The 14,188-nt window shown below is 35.8% G+C and overlaps 2 protein-coding genes across 3 annotated transcripts in view; one reads left to right on the forward strand and one right to left on the reverse strand.

The window, feature by feature from the left end:
* The window catches only part of LOC140161290 (anoctamin-4-like), a 37,981-nt gene extending 35,547 nt beyond the window's left edge, over positions 1–2,434 (forward strand). The window contains exon 21 of one of the 2 annotated variants that reach the window (XM_072184764.1): positions 2,037–2,434. In XM_072184764.1, the coding sequence (XP_072040865.1) occupies positions 2,037–2,280 (244 nt within the window). In that variant the 3' untranslated portion in view covers positions 2,281–2,434. The remainder of the gene's footprint in view (positions 1–2,036) is intronic. The other variant, XM_072184765.1, reaches the window with a different exon arrangement.
* A 7,492-nt stretch (positions 2,435–9,926) lies between these two features.
* On the reverse strand, positions 9,927–13,503 carry LOC140161291 (uncharacterized). Its single transcript, XM_072184766.1, is given in 2 exon segments — positions 9,927–12,233; positions 12,236–13,503. Coding segments are annotated over 2 exon segments (1,554 nt in total). The 5' UTR covers positions 13,395–13,503; the 3' UTR covers positions 9,927–11,838.
* Between the last annotated feature and the right edge of the window lie 685 nt (positions 13,504–14,188).

The raw sequence follows: 14,188 nt of genomic DNA on the forward strand, positions 1-14,188 counted from the left end.
TTTATTGAACATTAACCTAAATCCCTAACCCCTAATATCATGCAGGTGTGTCAAATGTTACTATTATAGTATTCGACAAGGTCCTTCAGCGGTGTCTGACTGCTCTTCCTGATTATTGCATAAAAAGAACTAGGTCACACATTGCTACACAGCTTGATAGGTGAACAAGGTGCTGATGTGATATTGACATGATTCAATTAGCCAATCAGAACCTCACTTTCATGTTTATGCTGATGAAGGACCTTGCCGAAAACTATAACCAACATAGAAAGTTTTAATTTATACATTTCACTTGCTACTGTCATGTGTGAGCCAATACTAATAATTGATGTGGAAAGTTTTGAATGTGATTGGGACTGACTATAACATAACATAATAGGATATATTTTTGTTTGCTTGAATATAACAAGATTTTTACCAGTGGTATGAGCATTATAGATTTAAAAAGATGAGGTGTTAAAAGTTAAAAGAAAGAAAATTATGAAGAAAAAATATTTTTAAAAAACCTGTATTGATATACCCGTAATACAGACATTTTTCACACCCTGCTACACTTGTTCAGAATTAAAACCACAAAGAAAGTGTGTTGGCATTTGAGTAAAACTTGCAATTAACCGGGCATTCTAGAAGAGAACATGTTTGATGTTGTTGCAGTGAAAAAACTTGATCACTTCTGTGTAGAAATAAGCACTTTCATAGTTTAGAACCAGGGCTATATCTACACAGAAGTATCTGAATTCAGTTAGTATCAAGAGGTACCAGAAGGCTCCATCTGCAATAGCTGCCAGGTACCATGTTTTAGATGTGTAATAGACAAATGAAATTGTTAAATGCATAAAGGGCAGCTATTACTGATATTGCGTTCTTGTATTAACCCAACTGGCAAAATGGCTGTATATCCCTTTAAGGTTGGTCTGAACCCTGGAATTATGAAAACTTTCGGGCCTCATAACTGCTAAATTATTAGTCTAAAGAATATAAAAGTATACATTTTAGAATGGAAATGACTTGATGAATTCATCTGTGAGGTCCAATTTGGGCCAAAATGCTCATTTTGGAGAAAATCCAAAAAACAGGTTTTTGGCCCAAATTTTTTTTTTTTTTATGCAACGTAACAAAAAATTGTTTGGCCTAAAAAAAAACTAGATAAAAATATCTAGGGACCATTTTTTCATTTTTTGAATTTTGACCAACTTCACCAAAAATATTTGAAATTTGGGCTGAAAATCAGGCTTTTTTATGATTTTTTTGAAAATTTTGCATTTTTTGACCATTTTTGGTGCAAATTTCTCAAAGTAGGTCAAAATTCAAAAAAATAAAAAAACTGTCCCTAGATATTTTTATCTAGTTTTTAAAAATTAATACAAAAAATTTTTTGGCCAAACAATTTTTTTGTTATGTTGCACGAAAAAATTTGGGCCAAAAAACCTGTTTTTTGGGATTTTCTCCAAAAATGAGCATTTTGGCCCAAATTGGACCTCACAGATGAATTCATCAAGTCATTTCCATTCTAAAAATGTATACTTTTATATTCTTTAGACTAATAATTTAGCAGTTATGAGGTCCGAAAGTTTTCATAATTCCAGGGTTCAGACCAACCTTAAGCCGGCATGTAGACAAGTTACCTAATCTTTTTCTCAGGTTTGTAGCATACAATGTCTAATATATTGGGAGGGAAATGTGTGATAATGAAGTCACTGTTACATTTGCTTTTACAAATTATTTGAATGGTAAATCACTTCAGAACTCAAAACCAAAATTTGGTGACATTCCTTATCATGCATTGGCAAATACAACAAATGTCACAAATATCACCAAAGTTGTAAGGTGATTTACCATTCATGGGGGCACCACCATTTTTTTTTGCAATTTGCAATGTGTTTTGTTTGTTTTCAAATTGTTCACTTCAATGGTTGGGGGCATGTGCCCCATGATGCTACCCCACTGTCATGACACAATCATTACTAGTTGATACCAAGCGGTCAACAAACTGCCAACCAACTCATCAATCTTTATTTTGTTACTTTTCTTTTTAGACTAATATATGATAAGGATGGCAACACATACATGGAAGACACTCCAAGGATGAAGAAACGCAAGAAGAAAAAGAAACCAAAATCACCTCCTCCTCTTAACATTCCAAGTGATGAACAACCTATTTACACTGTATCAACTCACCCCAACCCACCACCATATGGTTTTAATATATTCAATGAGAATGCAGCAGCTCGTCCAACCTACAATGACCCAGCGTACCCACCTGATTACAGCAATGTATAATACTGTATGGCAGGATATTTTAGCGGTATTAATTGTCCACAATATTAACTGGTATGAACAGTTTGTAGTTAACTTTATTTGCAGTTTTAAACAGTACACTTTAGAGCCTATGGGGCAAAATATTTTGTGTGCTTTTAAATTGCCAATTCTGAACATTAACTCCACAAAATTATCCCCCTGTGCAGTACTGGGTGCCTTTCCTGACTAATAATGGAACATATTTTTTACGCAAAGAAATTTATTTTGTACTTGTTTGAGGAAAACAAACAGAAACAGCTGATATTTAATGTAAAACTATTATTTGCACATTTTATATTTTTAGACTGGTTAAGGGTTAAGTTGATGATCTACTACTGGGTAGTCCTAAGGTTCGCTAATCCTATGGTTCGCTAGTCACTAGCAAACTTTGTGTTTGGACTAGTGAACCTTATGACTAGTGATTAGTCTGCATCTTGATGTGTGAATAGTTAAAAAGTGGACATTATGTGCAGGGACGGATTTAAGCAGTGGCCCGGTGGCCCGGGGCCAGTGGATTTTGCGTCGGGCCAGTAAACTTCCAACAATGCTGGCCCAGCGGGCCACTAGATTTTGAGCCTGATTTAACACTTACGAGACAAGATATCAGTGATGGTCATATCCCGGGGGGGGGCACTTCAATATGAAATGGATATATGTGTAGGGCTGGCACTTTCGCACCCAGGGGCATTCGGTGAGAGCAAAATGTAAAAAATATGGGTTCATGGGTGAGAGCATGATTTTGGGCATTCGGTGAGAGCAAAATGTACAAAATATGGGGTCATTGGGTGAGAACATGACCTTTTTTTAAATGGAATCTTTGGGTGAGAACCAAAACAGCGCTACAGAAACCTCGAAAGTCGCATTAATATTTTTTAATGGCTTCAAATTTTTTTGTTTTTTCAAAATAAGTAACAAAATAAGTGATAAATGAAAGTTGCTGTTCAAATTGAACTTGTAATGGTCTTTGGGTGACAGATCAAATGGAAAAATAAGGGGTCTTCAGGTGACAGAGCATGTGTTAAGTAAAAAAATATGGGGTCTTTGGGTGACAGCGATGCTGAAAAGGGGGTCTTAACAGCCCTACATACGCGTCACCTCCAAAGTTGGAGTGCCCGCCCCCCCCAGGGGGTCATATTTACAGTTTTCTGCTCTGTCTGTCACTTGAAATTTATATTATTCAATGATTTTTTTTGTATAATATTTATATTCTTATTTTTGCATTGCTAGCAAGTTGGAAATATACGGCCGCTTTTTACGATAATAGTAGGCCTATACTACTTATAGCTCTTCCATGCGCTACATAATTATATCTGATGATGATAGTGATACCGCAAATACCGCCTAGTTTGAAACTTTTGGAACTAAAAAAGGCAGGACTATACTGACTGAACTTTTAAACAAATTTGAACAAATTAAAATGTTAAGGTTTGTTTGACTTTAAGGGCTCGGATAGTGATGTTTCCACATATTTTTTGTGGGACCTGAGAGCACATCAGACATATCAAATTCCATTTTGAAAACAAGGAATATCAAATAATTTTTTGATATTTGCGATATGATACACATTGTATGATGACAAATGATTAAAAATTGATATAGATTTTTCCCCAAAAGCACAAAAAAGTTGGGGTTTTTTTTGCAGATGAACATATTGAAAAAGCTGGGCCAGTATATTTATTCCAGGGCCACTAGATTTGTGATTTCACTGGCCCGGAGGGGCAGTAGAAAACCGAAACCTAAGTCTGTCTCTGATTATGTGTGTATGTTTGTCTGGAATTCAGACTAGCAACTAAAATTGATTATGAGGTATGGCTGTGGTGTTGAACTTCTTTTGTATAACACCAGTGTTCATATCTCAAGAACTTAAACACAGTTTTGATAGAATGTCAAGTGTATTGTAGCTGTTAAATGGGCAATACTGTATTCAAATAAGTCATAAATTATCCTTAACCGCCCCATTTGGCAATTGATCATGTCCCACACATACTAAATACAGTGTAGGTATGTCTAGGCCTGTTTAATATCAATGCATTGATTGCTAGCATGGATTCTCAACAAATATCCCATATATTATGCTGGTTTCATACTTTCCTGCCATGTGCCACTCTATCACTCTGATGACGATTTTGCTTCACTATACAGTTGCACCAGAAATGCTAGCGGTGACCAGCACCAATTTGAAATTGATATATTGATCACGTCACTGCTTTGCCCAAAGCAGAATATCGCTAGCTGGGCGTTGAAATTTAATTCAAGTCAACTCGAGAGTAGCGCAGCTCTGAAGTATGAGAGCGATAACGCTTTTAGAGTGATGCCGCTGCCACTCTGCTTGCAGAAAAGTGCAAGCGCCAAGCATCACACCATTAAGCGGCAAGCAGCAGAAAGTATGAAACACGCATTATGGACAATCCTGATGTACTATAAGTATTAAAGATAATAGAATCATGTGTAAGTTCTTGATGAATTTTCTTTATTTTTGTAGGAAGTGAATGAACTTAGATACTTGCATTTTGCTTCAAAATAATGCATTTACTTAGCAAAGTATGCTTTGAATATTATATTTTAGGAGGATGATCAATTGACTGCCTCATTATGACATCCGTACTTAACAAATTTTGAGTTGGTTGAAAGCGCATATTTTTCTTATCAACCAGTGATATTTTAGGGCTAAAAATGTTTTGTATTGGGCTGTTGTGGTTGAAATCCATGCACCCCTATCAAAGACATGACCTTAATCTCCCACACAGGGAGTGTGAATTTAAAATGGGGTTACCTGAATGGGTGGGTTACTCCATTTGAAATCTACACCCCCTGTTTGCACGATTAAGGTTGTGTCTTCTGTTGGGAGTGTTTGATTTCAACTGGAGTAGTCCACACTTCGTAGGCCAGAATATTTCCAAAGTGAGTGATATTTCTTGCACAGTCCTGTGGTACTGTCAAATGATGCATCTAATGCAGTATCAAGTGATTGAAATATATACATGTGATGAAGATTTGTATTAGGAGTTAAAGTTCAAAAGTTAAAGTAGAAACCAAATGTGACTATCATCCTGAATGAAGAATTTGAAAAATGCATTTTTTGAGCTTGTAACTTTAATGACTTATGTATCATTGTTTGGTGGGGTAAGAAATGGATGGATAAAGAGACGGTGAAATGAATCTGGTAACTACTGTAGAAATATTATATCTGACATTATTTTTTATATCCTAAATATGTATGTTATGTATATATGATATTGTACATTCATGTAAATACCTTTTATTCATCACCTTGATTTGTATCATAGTATTTGTGCTTTTTATAGTGTGCCATATTGATTGTTCATGAAATTGTATGTTTTGTATATATATGATATCTCTGTTAGATTTTGGTATATATAATTTGCATGCATGTATTTATGTTATACATTCAAGACATAACTTTTGTTTATATCCTATAATCAAATTAAGTATTTCTTGGCCAAACTGGAACATGCGCATTGCGTCCATGTAGCGTACTAAGCATGTATGCAATGTAAGGCATGTGTATACTTTCTTCTGTACCACGCTATGTGCATGTGTGTTTATCGCGGAGCCACTAGCGTTCACAGTGTTCCAGTTTGGCCAAGAAATACTTAAATTTGATTGCAGTATCTGTGCTTTTAAAAGTGTGCCATATTGTTCATGAAATTGTGGATGTAATTTAAATTTTGATCAAATCTCTTTTGTCATGAAAAAACGATGTCTATATCTGTGTGTATAATAGCTAAGATAGTATAAGGACTTTCATGGTTGACTCGCAGCTGCTGCTTGATATTAGGCAAAAAATTGAGTTAACAAGTTATTTCTCAAAAATTGTGAATGGGAAACATATTCCAATCTCGCAGCAGCTGGCATGGCTCCATCTCCAGAACATCTATGTGTCTTCAGGATCAAAAGATCCAGACCGTGAAAAGAACAGTGCATGGCTTCTCTCACCACAAGACAATATAGATGTACTGGGGTCAGAGTCATGAGTCAAATTTGGCTTCAATATGTTTATAATATAAATATGGCAAAAGCAAGTGTAGTAGGGCCTGCTTCTTCTCTTTACAGCATCCACATCCATAATGATCATGCTTAACTGCTATACACCAAGAACCGCTATACCTTTGTGATTTGTGCCAAGAGATTAGACCCAATGAGTATTGACTCTGCCATGTTTGTGTGTCACTAATGGAGGGCAAAATTGTGTACGTCCAGTTTATTATGCCATATGCCTGGTAAACTTTTAATTTTAAAGTGCAAGCTTGTTGCATTCAACATGAAGCATTGTGACAACAGCGCAATCAAAGCACTACATGCACAATCCTTTATAATGCTCAAGCTCAAATATGGATATTATTGTTGTATTTCAGGCTGGCTTTTGCAGATAAATGCCGGAGGTGCACTACTTTGGTCTCCATGCATAACAAACCAAGTGTTATGCATGGTGCAATTCCAAATTACCGTAACCACTTGGGTATACGCCCACCCTCTAGATGGCAGAGTTCACTTCAAAAATGGGGGAGAAAAGCATTGATTTGATTTAAGAACTTGGCCAAAATTTAGTACTGGGCTTATAGCCGAGTGCACCCTTGTTCCCATGTTTTGAAAAATAGGCGGTGGGCTTATACCTGAAGGTGGGCTTATACCCGGGTGGTTACGGTAGTACTCTTTGGCTCAAATCTCTGTGGATTTGTTGGATATGGGAATATTCTGGATAAAGTTTGTTTATGTGTGTGAATATAGAAATCATGTAAATAACAACTTTCTTTATTACTATTTAAGGTGCAATATTCGGTACAAAGGTTGTGAAAATAGGCTTTGACCAAAAATGTGTGTGATACACATGGTACATGTACATTATTGTGAACAGCCATGTTAGTTTTACCCATACATAACCTTGTAATTAGTTTTACAATTGATCACCAAGCGTATGATTTGCTCTGCATTGGGAAAGAGTAATGTTGCATGTATGTTTCAACATCATAATTATTGCTTATTCATAAAATTTTATTTTCCTCCCATTTGAAGATTTCTTGAACATACATACACTTGAAATAAGACAATCATTGGTATTTATGAAGGGATCGTGTAGGTTTCATGCATTTGTTGATTTTTCAAAAATACTGAAAAATTGACTTGATTGAAATTCAGATTTTTACCACTTTGGGACAAGCATATATTTTATCAAATCCCCCTCCAGAGGTAAGGTAGGGGAATAAAAAGAAATCAAGACTTTTATATAAAAAGTATAAAAGTTCATTGTTCTCATTTAAAAATTTGTATGTCAATATCAGCACAAGTAAAATAAGTTAGAAAGAAAAATTGCACGCAAATGAATAATTAAATTTCTTTGTATGTAATCATTTTGATGGTTTTCATTGTATCATTATCATCACCAGCATAGCCACCCTTTAAGTTTGGTGGTGGCAAAGCCAAATTTTTGTCCACATTTGTCAATTTTTCATCCCCTTTTAATGACACATTACTGTCCCGATTTTATCCCTGAAAAATGCGAGGGGGGCAATTTGCTCCTGGCTCCTGGCTCCGTCACGATCTTGTCATAAGGAACAGCGTACCAAAAGTTTTCTGTTATGTTATGTTATCATTTATGTAAGAAACCATTCCTACCTAGTTAATAAACCAACCAGGCTGAACCATTTCAATAGTAGACTTTATAATACTCAAGTTATGCTAGGTTCTTGAAACCAATTCAATGCAGACGTTTTGAAAGCTTGGCAATGCTTTCAGTTTCAGTTTAATGTATGCATATGATATATATGGTGTTGTTTGACTAAAGTTGAATTTATACTCGATCCCGAGTGATTGCGATGCACCACTTTTGGAAAGCGATTGGCAATCTCTGAATTTTGCGATGCATCGCTTGTTGCTTTTGCATTTATACTTATCACAGCGATAGCGATTGCAGACGACAATTTAAAATATTCTAAATGCCACAAAATACATTTTTAGAACATACATTGCTGTCAATAATTATTGCTTTGAATTAATTCATCAACGAAACTTAATAATCAAGAAAGGTAAATTAATTAGCAAAATAACAGATCTGGTTGGTTGTAAATGATTGGTTGATGCATTTCTCAAAAGTTGAGATTCTTCAACTTGCAAAAGCGATGTCGTTTTTGCCTCAGCAAATGGTATCGATTGATCAGCTTGATGCTCTGAAACCATAAGTAAACACTGAGCATGCGTGAAAATTGCTTTTCTGCATATATTTGTTGTTGAAAGCTCATTTAAACTGAATTAGTAAACAATAGGTTCTGTTGTTGTATAGGTCTGGGCAAATCAGGGGACATTCAAGGTAGACAAGATAACAAGTTATTGAGTTGCTTCTACAGTGTTTTAAGCAGTTTATTTTATACGCAGAATATCACCACTTAAATTGTTAATACTTCCTTGTACTATTGCAGTTAAATAAACTTAAATATAAATATATAAGTTATTAGTTGTAAATGTAAAATGTACATAGAATATTTTTATTTTGTAAATTATGATACAAAAACGATACAAAAACAATAGTACTGTTAGTAATATACCTCTTGGAATGAGAAAATGTAGGTTACATGCTTTTTGAGTGATTGATATATTAGGCGAGCAGTTGGCAAAATAGTTCATAATGTTTCAGTAGAAATTATCAAAATAAAAAATACTAATTAGAAGTGGACCTTTCTGTGCCACATTTACATGTATTGTCATACTCAGCACCTACTGTGAATATATTCCTTTTCGGGCAATGTAAGGAAGCTTCAAATTGTGAATTTACAGTATGAAACATACATGTAAATGTAATTAACCGCACAAATATGTCCACTTTCACAATACTTGATAATATATTTATTTGTATTCATGATATAAATGATAATATACTCAGTCTCATCAAACGTTTGTTTTGTTTGTATTACAAAATAATGATAAGCGTGATATTTACATGTAATAAGCATCACTCACAGTGATTACTATTATCATAGGTATGACATTTGTGTTGTGTAAAAGCATACATTTGGAAAATATGAAAGTTTTGGTTGATTTTGAATTCTATTTCAAACAAAACCAGCATGAACCACATACTAAAAATGTGTTCATGTACATGGATGCCAGCGTATATTTGCAATGTGGCTCATTAAGGAAGGGGTATGAGCGTTTGGACAGTATTTATTGTGGGACATTAGAGCACATCAGACATATCGAATTGCATTCTGAATCGAAGAATGTCCTTCTGATATCAAATAATTTTGATTTTTGAAATTCGCAATGTAATACACATTTTATGGCAATCATTAAAAATTGATATTTTTATATTTAACCGTACTTGAAGTAAACTTTATAAATCTGATGATTTATACTTAAAGTGTATGTAGGTGGGATGAAACCGACGATCAATTGAAAATTTTGACCTTTCATTATTGAAGATATGGATTTTTTTCCCAAAACACCAAAAAAAAAAAAGGTCTTTTGGGAAAAAAATCCATATCTTCAATATAAAAGGTCAAAATTTTCAATTGATCGTCGGCTTTTCCTCCCAGCTACATACACTTTAAAATATATCATTAGATTTATAAAATTTATTTCGAGGACTGTTATATATCAAAAATTTGCAAAATATCAAATTTTAATAATTTGTCATAAAATTTGTATTATATCGTGAATTTCAAAAAATGAGAATTATTTGATATCAGAAAGACATGCTTCGTATTCAGAATGCAATTCGATACGTCTGAGGTGCTCTCATGTCCCACAAAAAATACTGTCGAAACGCTCATTCTAGATCCCTTAAACATGTTTCTGAAGTTTTTATGTATGTTACGGTGTATACGGCATATGTGATCTGCTCCCATGAAATGAGTGATAAGTTGCAAGCAAGTTGGTAGTTTGAGACCTCCTAGCTGCTGAGTTGGTGTTCTTTTTATTTGACGTACACCTGTTCAAATCGGTAAAGATGTCTTGTGAATTAATGGGGCACAATGCCCCTGGCTTGTACAGATGTGGGTCAAACAAAGACCATCAATTCAGCAGCAAGGAGGTCTCAAAACTAACAACTTGCAACTTAACACTCATTTCGTGGGAGCAGGTCAAATTATGTACAAAAATTTAATTATGAAAAAAAAATTACAAACATCAAGATTTAAATGTACATTGTAGTAAGTGCCTTTCTAATAAGGATTGTAAGTACATAGGACAATCTTGTACATCTACACTGCTCATAAAATCAGGAAATTGTACAGTTATTTGATAGAAAAATAAAAGTGAAAAGCAATTTCATTTGTTTACAATATTCATTATTTTTCATGTTTGGAATGCAGGAAGCTACATGTACACATGTAGTTCTTAGTGCTTATTTCTATGCATTTAGGACCCTTTTGCATTTTGAATACCCCTTTTTAGTTTTAAAATATCTCACCAAATGACCATGTTTTTGTTGTCAAATCTCTCATTAAAGGACCCCCTAGTTTCCAACAGCTGTCCACACATCCCTGTCACAAGTTGGACCCCCTGGAAACAAGGCCGAAATGTAAAACTTAGCACATCAAAAGGTACTGGTAGTCTTAAAATTGCCAAAGTGAAGAAAAACAATGAAATTCTGCTAATTTTAGAATAAACAAACATGGTCACCTTTGGTAAAATATAATCAGAAAATGTTCACTGGGTGAGACAAAAAAACATCAGAGCCAGGATCAACTCCCTGAGTTCTTGTACAGGTAACCAAGACAATAAGCAGGTAGTTCATTCATTGCCCAGGGGAATGTCATGTTAGATCAATTATTTCACGAGAAGTTAACAAACAGGGAGTCTATTGGAAGCCAGGCAGAGCTTGTTAGCCAACAGCTGGTAACTTCGCTGTTAGGCTGCTAAAATTGTAAAATTACAAGCATGACTGATGTTGAGTAATACATTTTGCCGTTCTTCATAAGTATCAGGCTGGTATTAGTTTTATTGGTTTTAAGACCAACAGAATTGGCTAAGTGAAAAAACAAATTTAAAGTACACCCCTGTTAAATACTCTCAGTAAATGAATTTTCAATATTTCAGGATGTAAATACTTAGTACATACATGTACATCTGTACGCTGTACAGCAAATCCAGTCAAAATTCAGACACTCCCTATGGAAGACACAACCTTAATCTCTCACACAGGTAGTGCAAATTTCAAATGGAGTCACCCATCATTCAGGCAATCACATTCCCTGCATGGAGGTAAGTGCCTTCCATAGGGGTGTATGGATTTCAACTGGAATAGCCCATTATAAAGACAGCTGGACAAGACCATCCCTGGTAAGCCTATTCACCGATCACATGGTCATCTTAAAACAAGGTTCTACCCCCAAAGTGTGTGTTGTGTGTGCATACGCCTGTCAAGTGTATGCTTTAATTACGGCATACGCTTTGCTGGCGTTTTGGTAGAAAAGCACGAGAAACAAAAATGCACATTTTGCACATGCGTTTGCAGGGAGAACCTCGTTTTGGCAGCAAGATGGCGGATCCGTGCAAAGGGCGAATATAAAAGCACTGTATCTTTCCTCAAAAGAAAGTTGACTTTCCAGTAAGTACACCAGTTTGCATTAGGATAATCAGTATAAACACAGTCAATATGAGGCTACCATAGACAAATGACCTCTTCACTGGTATACACATCAGCTTGACATTAATCTTGCCATTAGCAATAAACTGCTGGAAAGAGTCTATCTCTTCAACAGAGCTGTTCTGATATCCAAACACTCTGACTTCCATACTGTATTCTCTAAGTTCCTCTAGAGTGCCGTTGACCCATAAGGCTTGCAGGATGGGAAAGCAAAGAATGACAAGCCACATCATGGGAAACACAGAGCGATAAGCCCATATCAAAGCAAGATGATGTTTATTCAAAAATAACAGACATAATCCGATGACAAATCGTTCTGCAAAGTAAAATGCGCAAGTGACGTCATGTTGCTCATGGCTCCATTCAGACGCAGGATAGCCTGCCAGACTCGGTATAAATCATGCATGATGTTCTGTAAGCGGGACGATTTCTCCAACAGTTGATCTTTGATAGATTCAGCGTATATTATGATAGTCTCGCATTGAACTGCATAGTTCACTACTACTGCTGTGTTAATAGAATTAACTATTAACGATCCAACCACATCTACACACAGTAGAAATATATTCCATGCATAAGGTAACTTGGGCGCTTGAACAGAAAAATCTTCGAACCCAAATGCACCCAGAAAAATGCCCTGTATGGCAAGAGTTGCTAAGATCCACAGCGCTCCAAGCAGCAGGATTCGTCGCATGGATTTAATCATGTCTGTTTGAGTTTGCATCCCACGTGGGAGAGGCGTAATCAATAAAAACACTTGTTCTATTAAGGCATACATCTGCTCATTGTCTTGGATGCGGAAATACCAAAAACCAAGACAAAATGCCACGAAGTGGAGGACATCAGGAATGATGTAGGATGTAAAGATATGATTGCAATTGAAAAACATTCCATTGTGTTTTGTAGCTTCAGTGGTGAGAGCCTCAGCAGTTGGTGATATTGGTATATCTTGAGAAGGTGCAACTCTATGACCGACATGAGTTGGCATTCCAGTTGTGATGTCATCCCAATCATGGTCATTACCATCAATATCTAACTTCCCCTGGCATGCTAACAGTTCGTAAGTGTAAGTATAAAACAATAATGACATAATAAACAGAGGGTAAACGAGATTAAGAATCTTCCACCCCCAATGGTAGTTAAATCGTTCCCTACCAAACGGACGCCAGCCGATAAAAAGAAGCAAATAGGAGTACGGTCGAAACACTTGCTGCTTACACTTTCTCAAGATGGCGGATGCAGCAAATGCATTCAAACTTCCCCTGTCCTCATCATTGATTTCTATTCTCACTGTGCTGTTCATGGAGCTCATAAATGAAGCATGCATGAGTTCTTCTTCCCGGCTATGTGCTCGATTTCTAGGGACCTCACTGTGTGACAAAACATCATATTCTTCAGTGACGTCATCCATACCTGGCAGTGATCTTATCAATGTGCTTGTTGCATCATCGTCATCTTCAGTACAAGTTATTGGCACAGGGTTAGGAATATTCATCTTGCAATTTGTGTGATTTTTCTATTGTTTATATAAGTCACCTTTCATGCTCCTTTCACCATATTCACTGGAAGTAATAAGCTGTTTTTCCAATCTGAAGTCTCACACAGGCTGCCTGAAAGAAATAAAAGATACGGAACTAATAGTAGTACAGCTGTATACATACCCGGGATACATACATGTTATACACTTTTATATAGCATAAACAGTGCTAATTAGAAATAGAATGGGAGTCAATAGGGAAGAGCATTTATTACTATTAGGTTGAATATGGTAGGATATTTATTGTACATGTATTAAAATTAAATGCCCATTTAGAGACTGCAATAATTATGAGCCCTGGGGAGGGTAAAATGGGGGGGCATTTGGAAATTATACCCCTCCGGGGGCTCATAATTATTGCACAGCCCTGTAAATGTGGGCCAGTGAATTGGTAGTCAACATCAACATCAATTCATATATTGGCTGGACTGAGAGAGTATAGAAGCCAAGCTGGGGGGGGGTCTGCTTATTGTTGTTGTAGTTGAGACTTGAATACTTGTAGGCTGCTTGCTTTTAAAAATGGTGGTTTCTTTTCGACTTTTTCAGTCACTGGCACTGGATGCGAGTTTCGTGGTGAATAAAACTTTTTGTTAAAAGCTAAATGTTTGCGTTAGAGAATATGCTCGAACAAATTAATGACAAAGATCTCAAAGTAATATGTACGTAGATACCACTATCCTAGAAGCACTTACGCCTTGAATCAAGGCTAACAATAGCAAGATGTCCTGCAAAATTGTCTGCATGTATGATCA

The sequence above is a fragment of the Amphiura filiformis genome, chromosome 9 (assembly GCF_039555335.1).
Source record: "Amphiura filiformis chromosome 9, Afil_fr2py, whole genome shotgun sequence".
Classification (NCBI taxonomy): Eukaryota; Metazoa; Echinodermata; class Ophiuroidea; order Amphilepidida; family Amphiuridae; genus Amphiura; species Amphiura filiformis.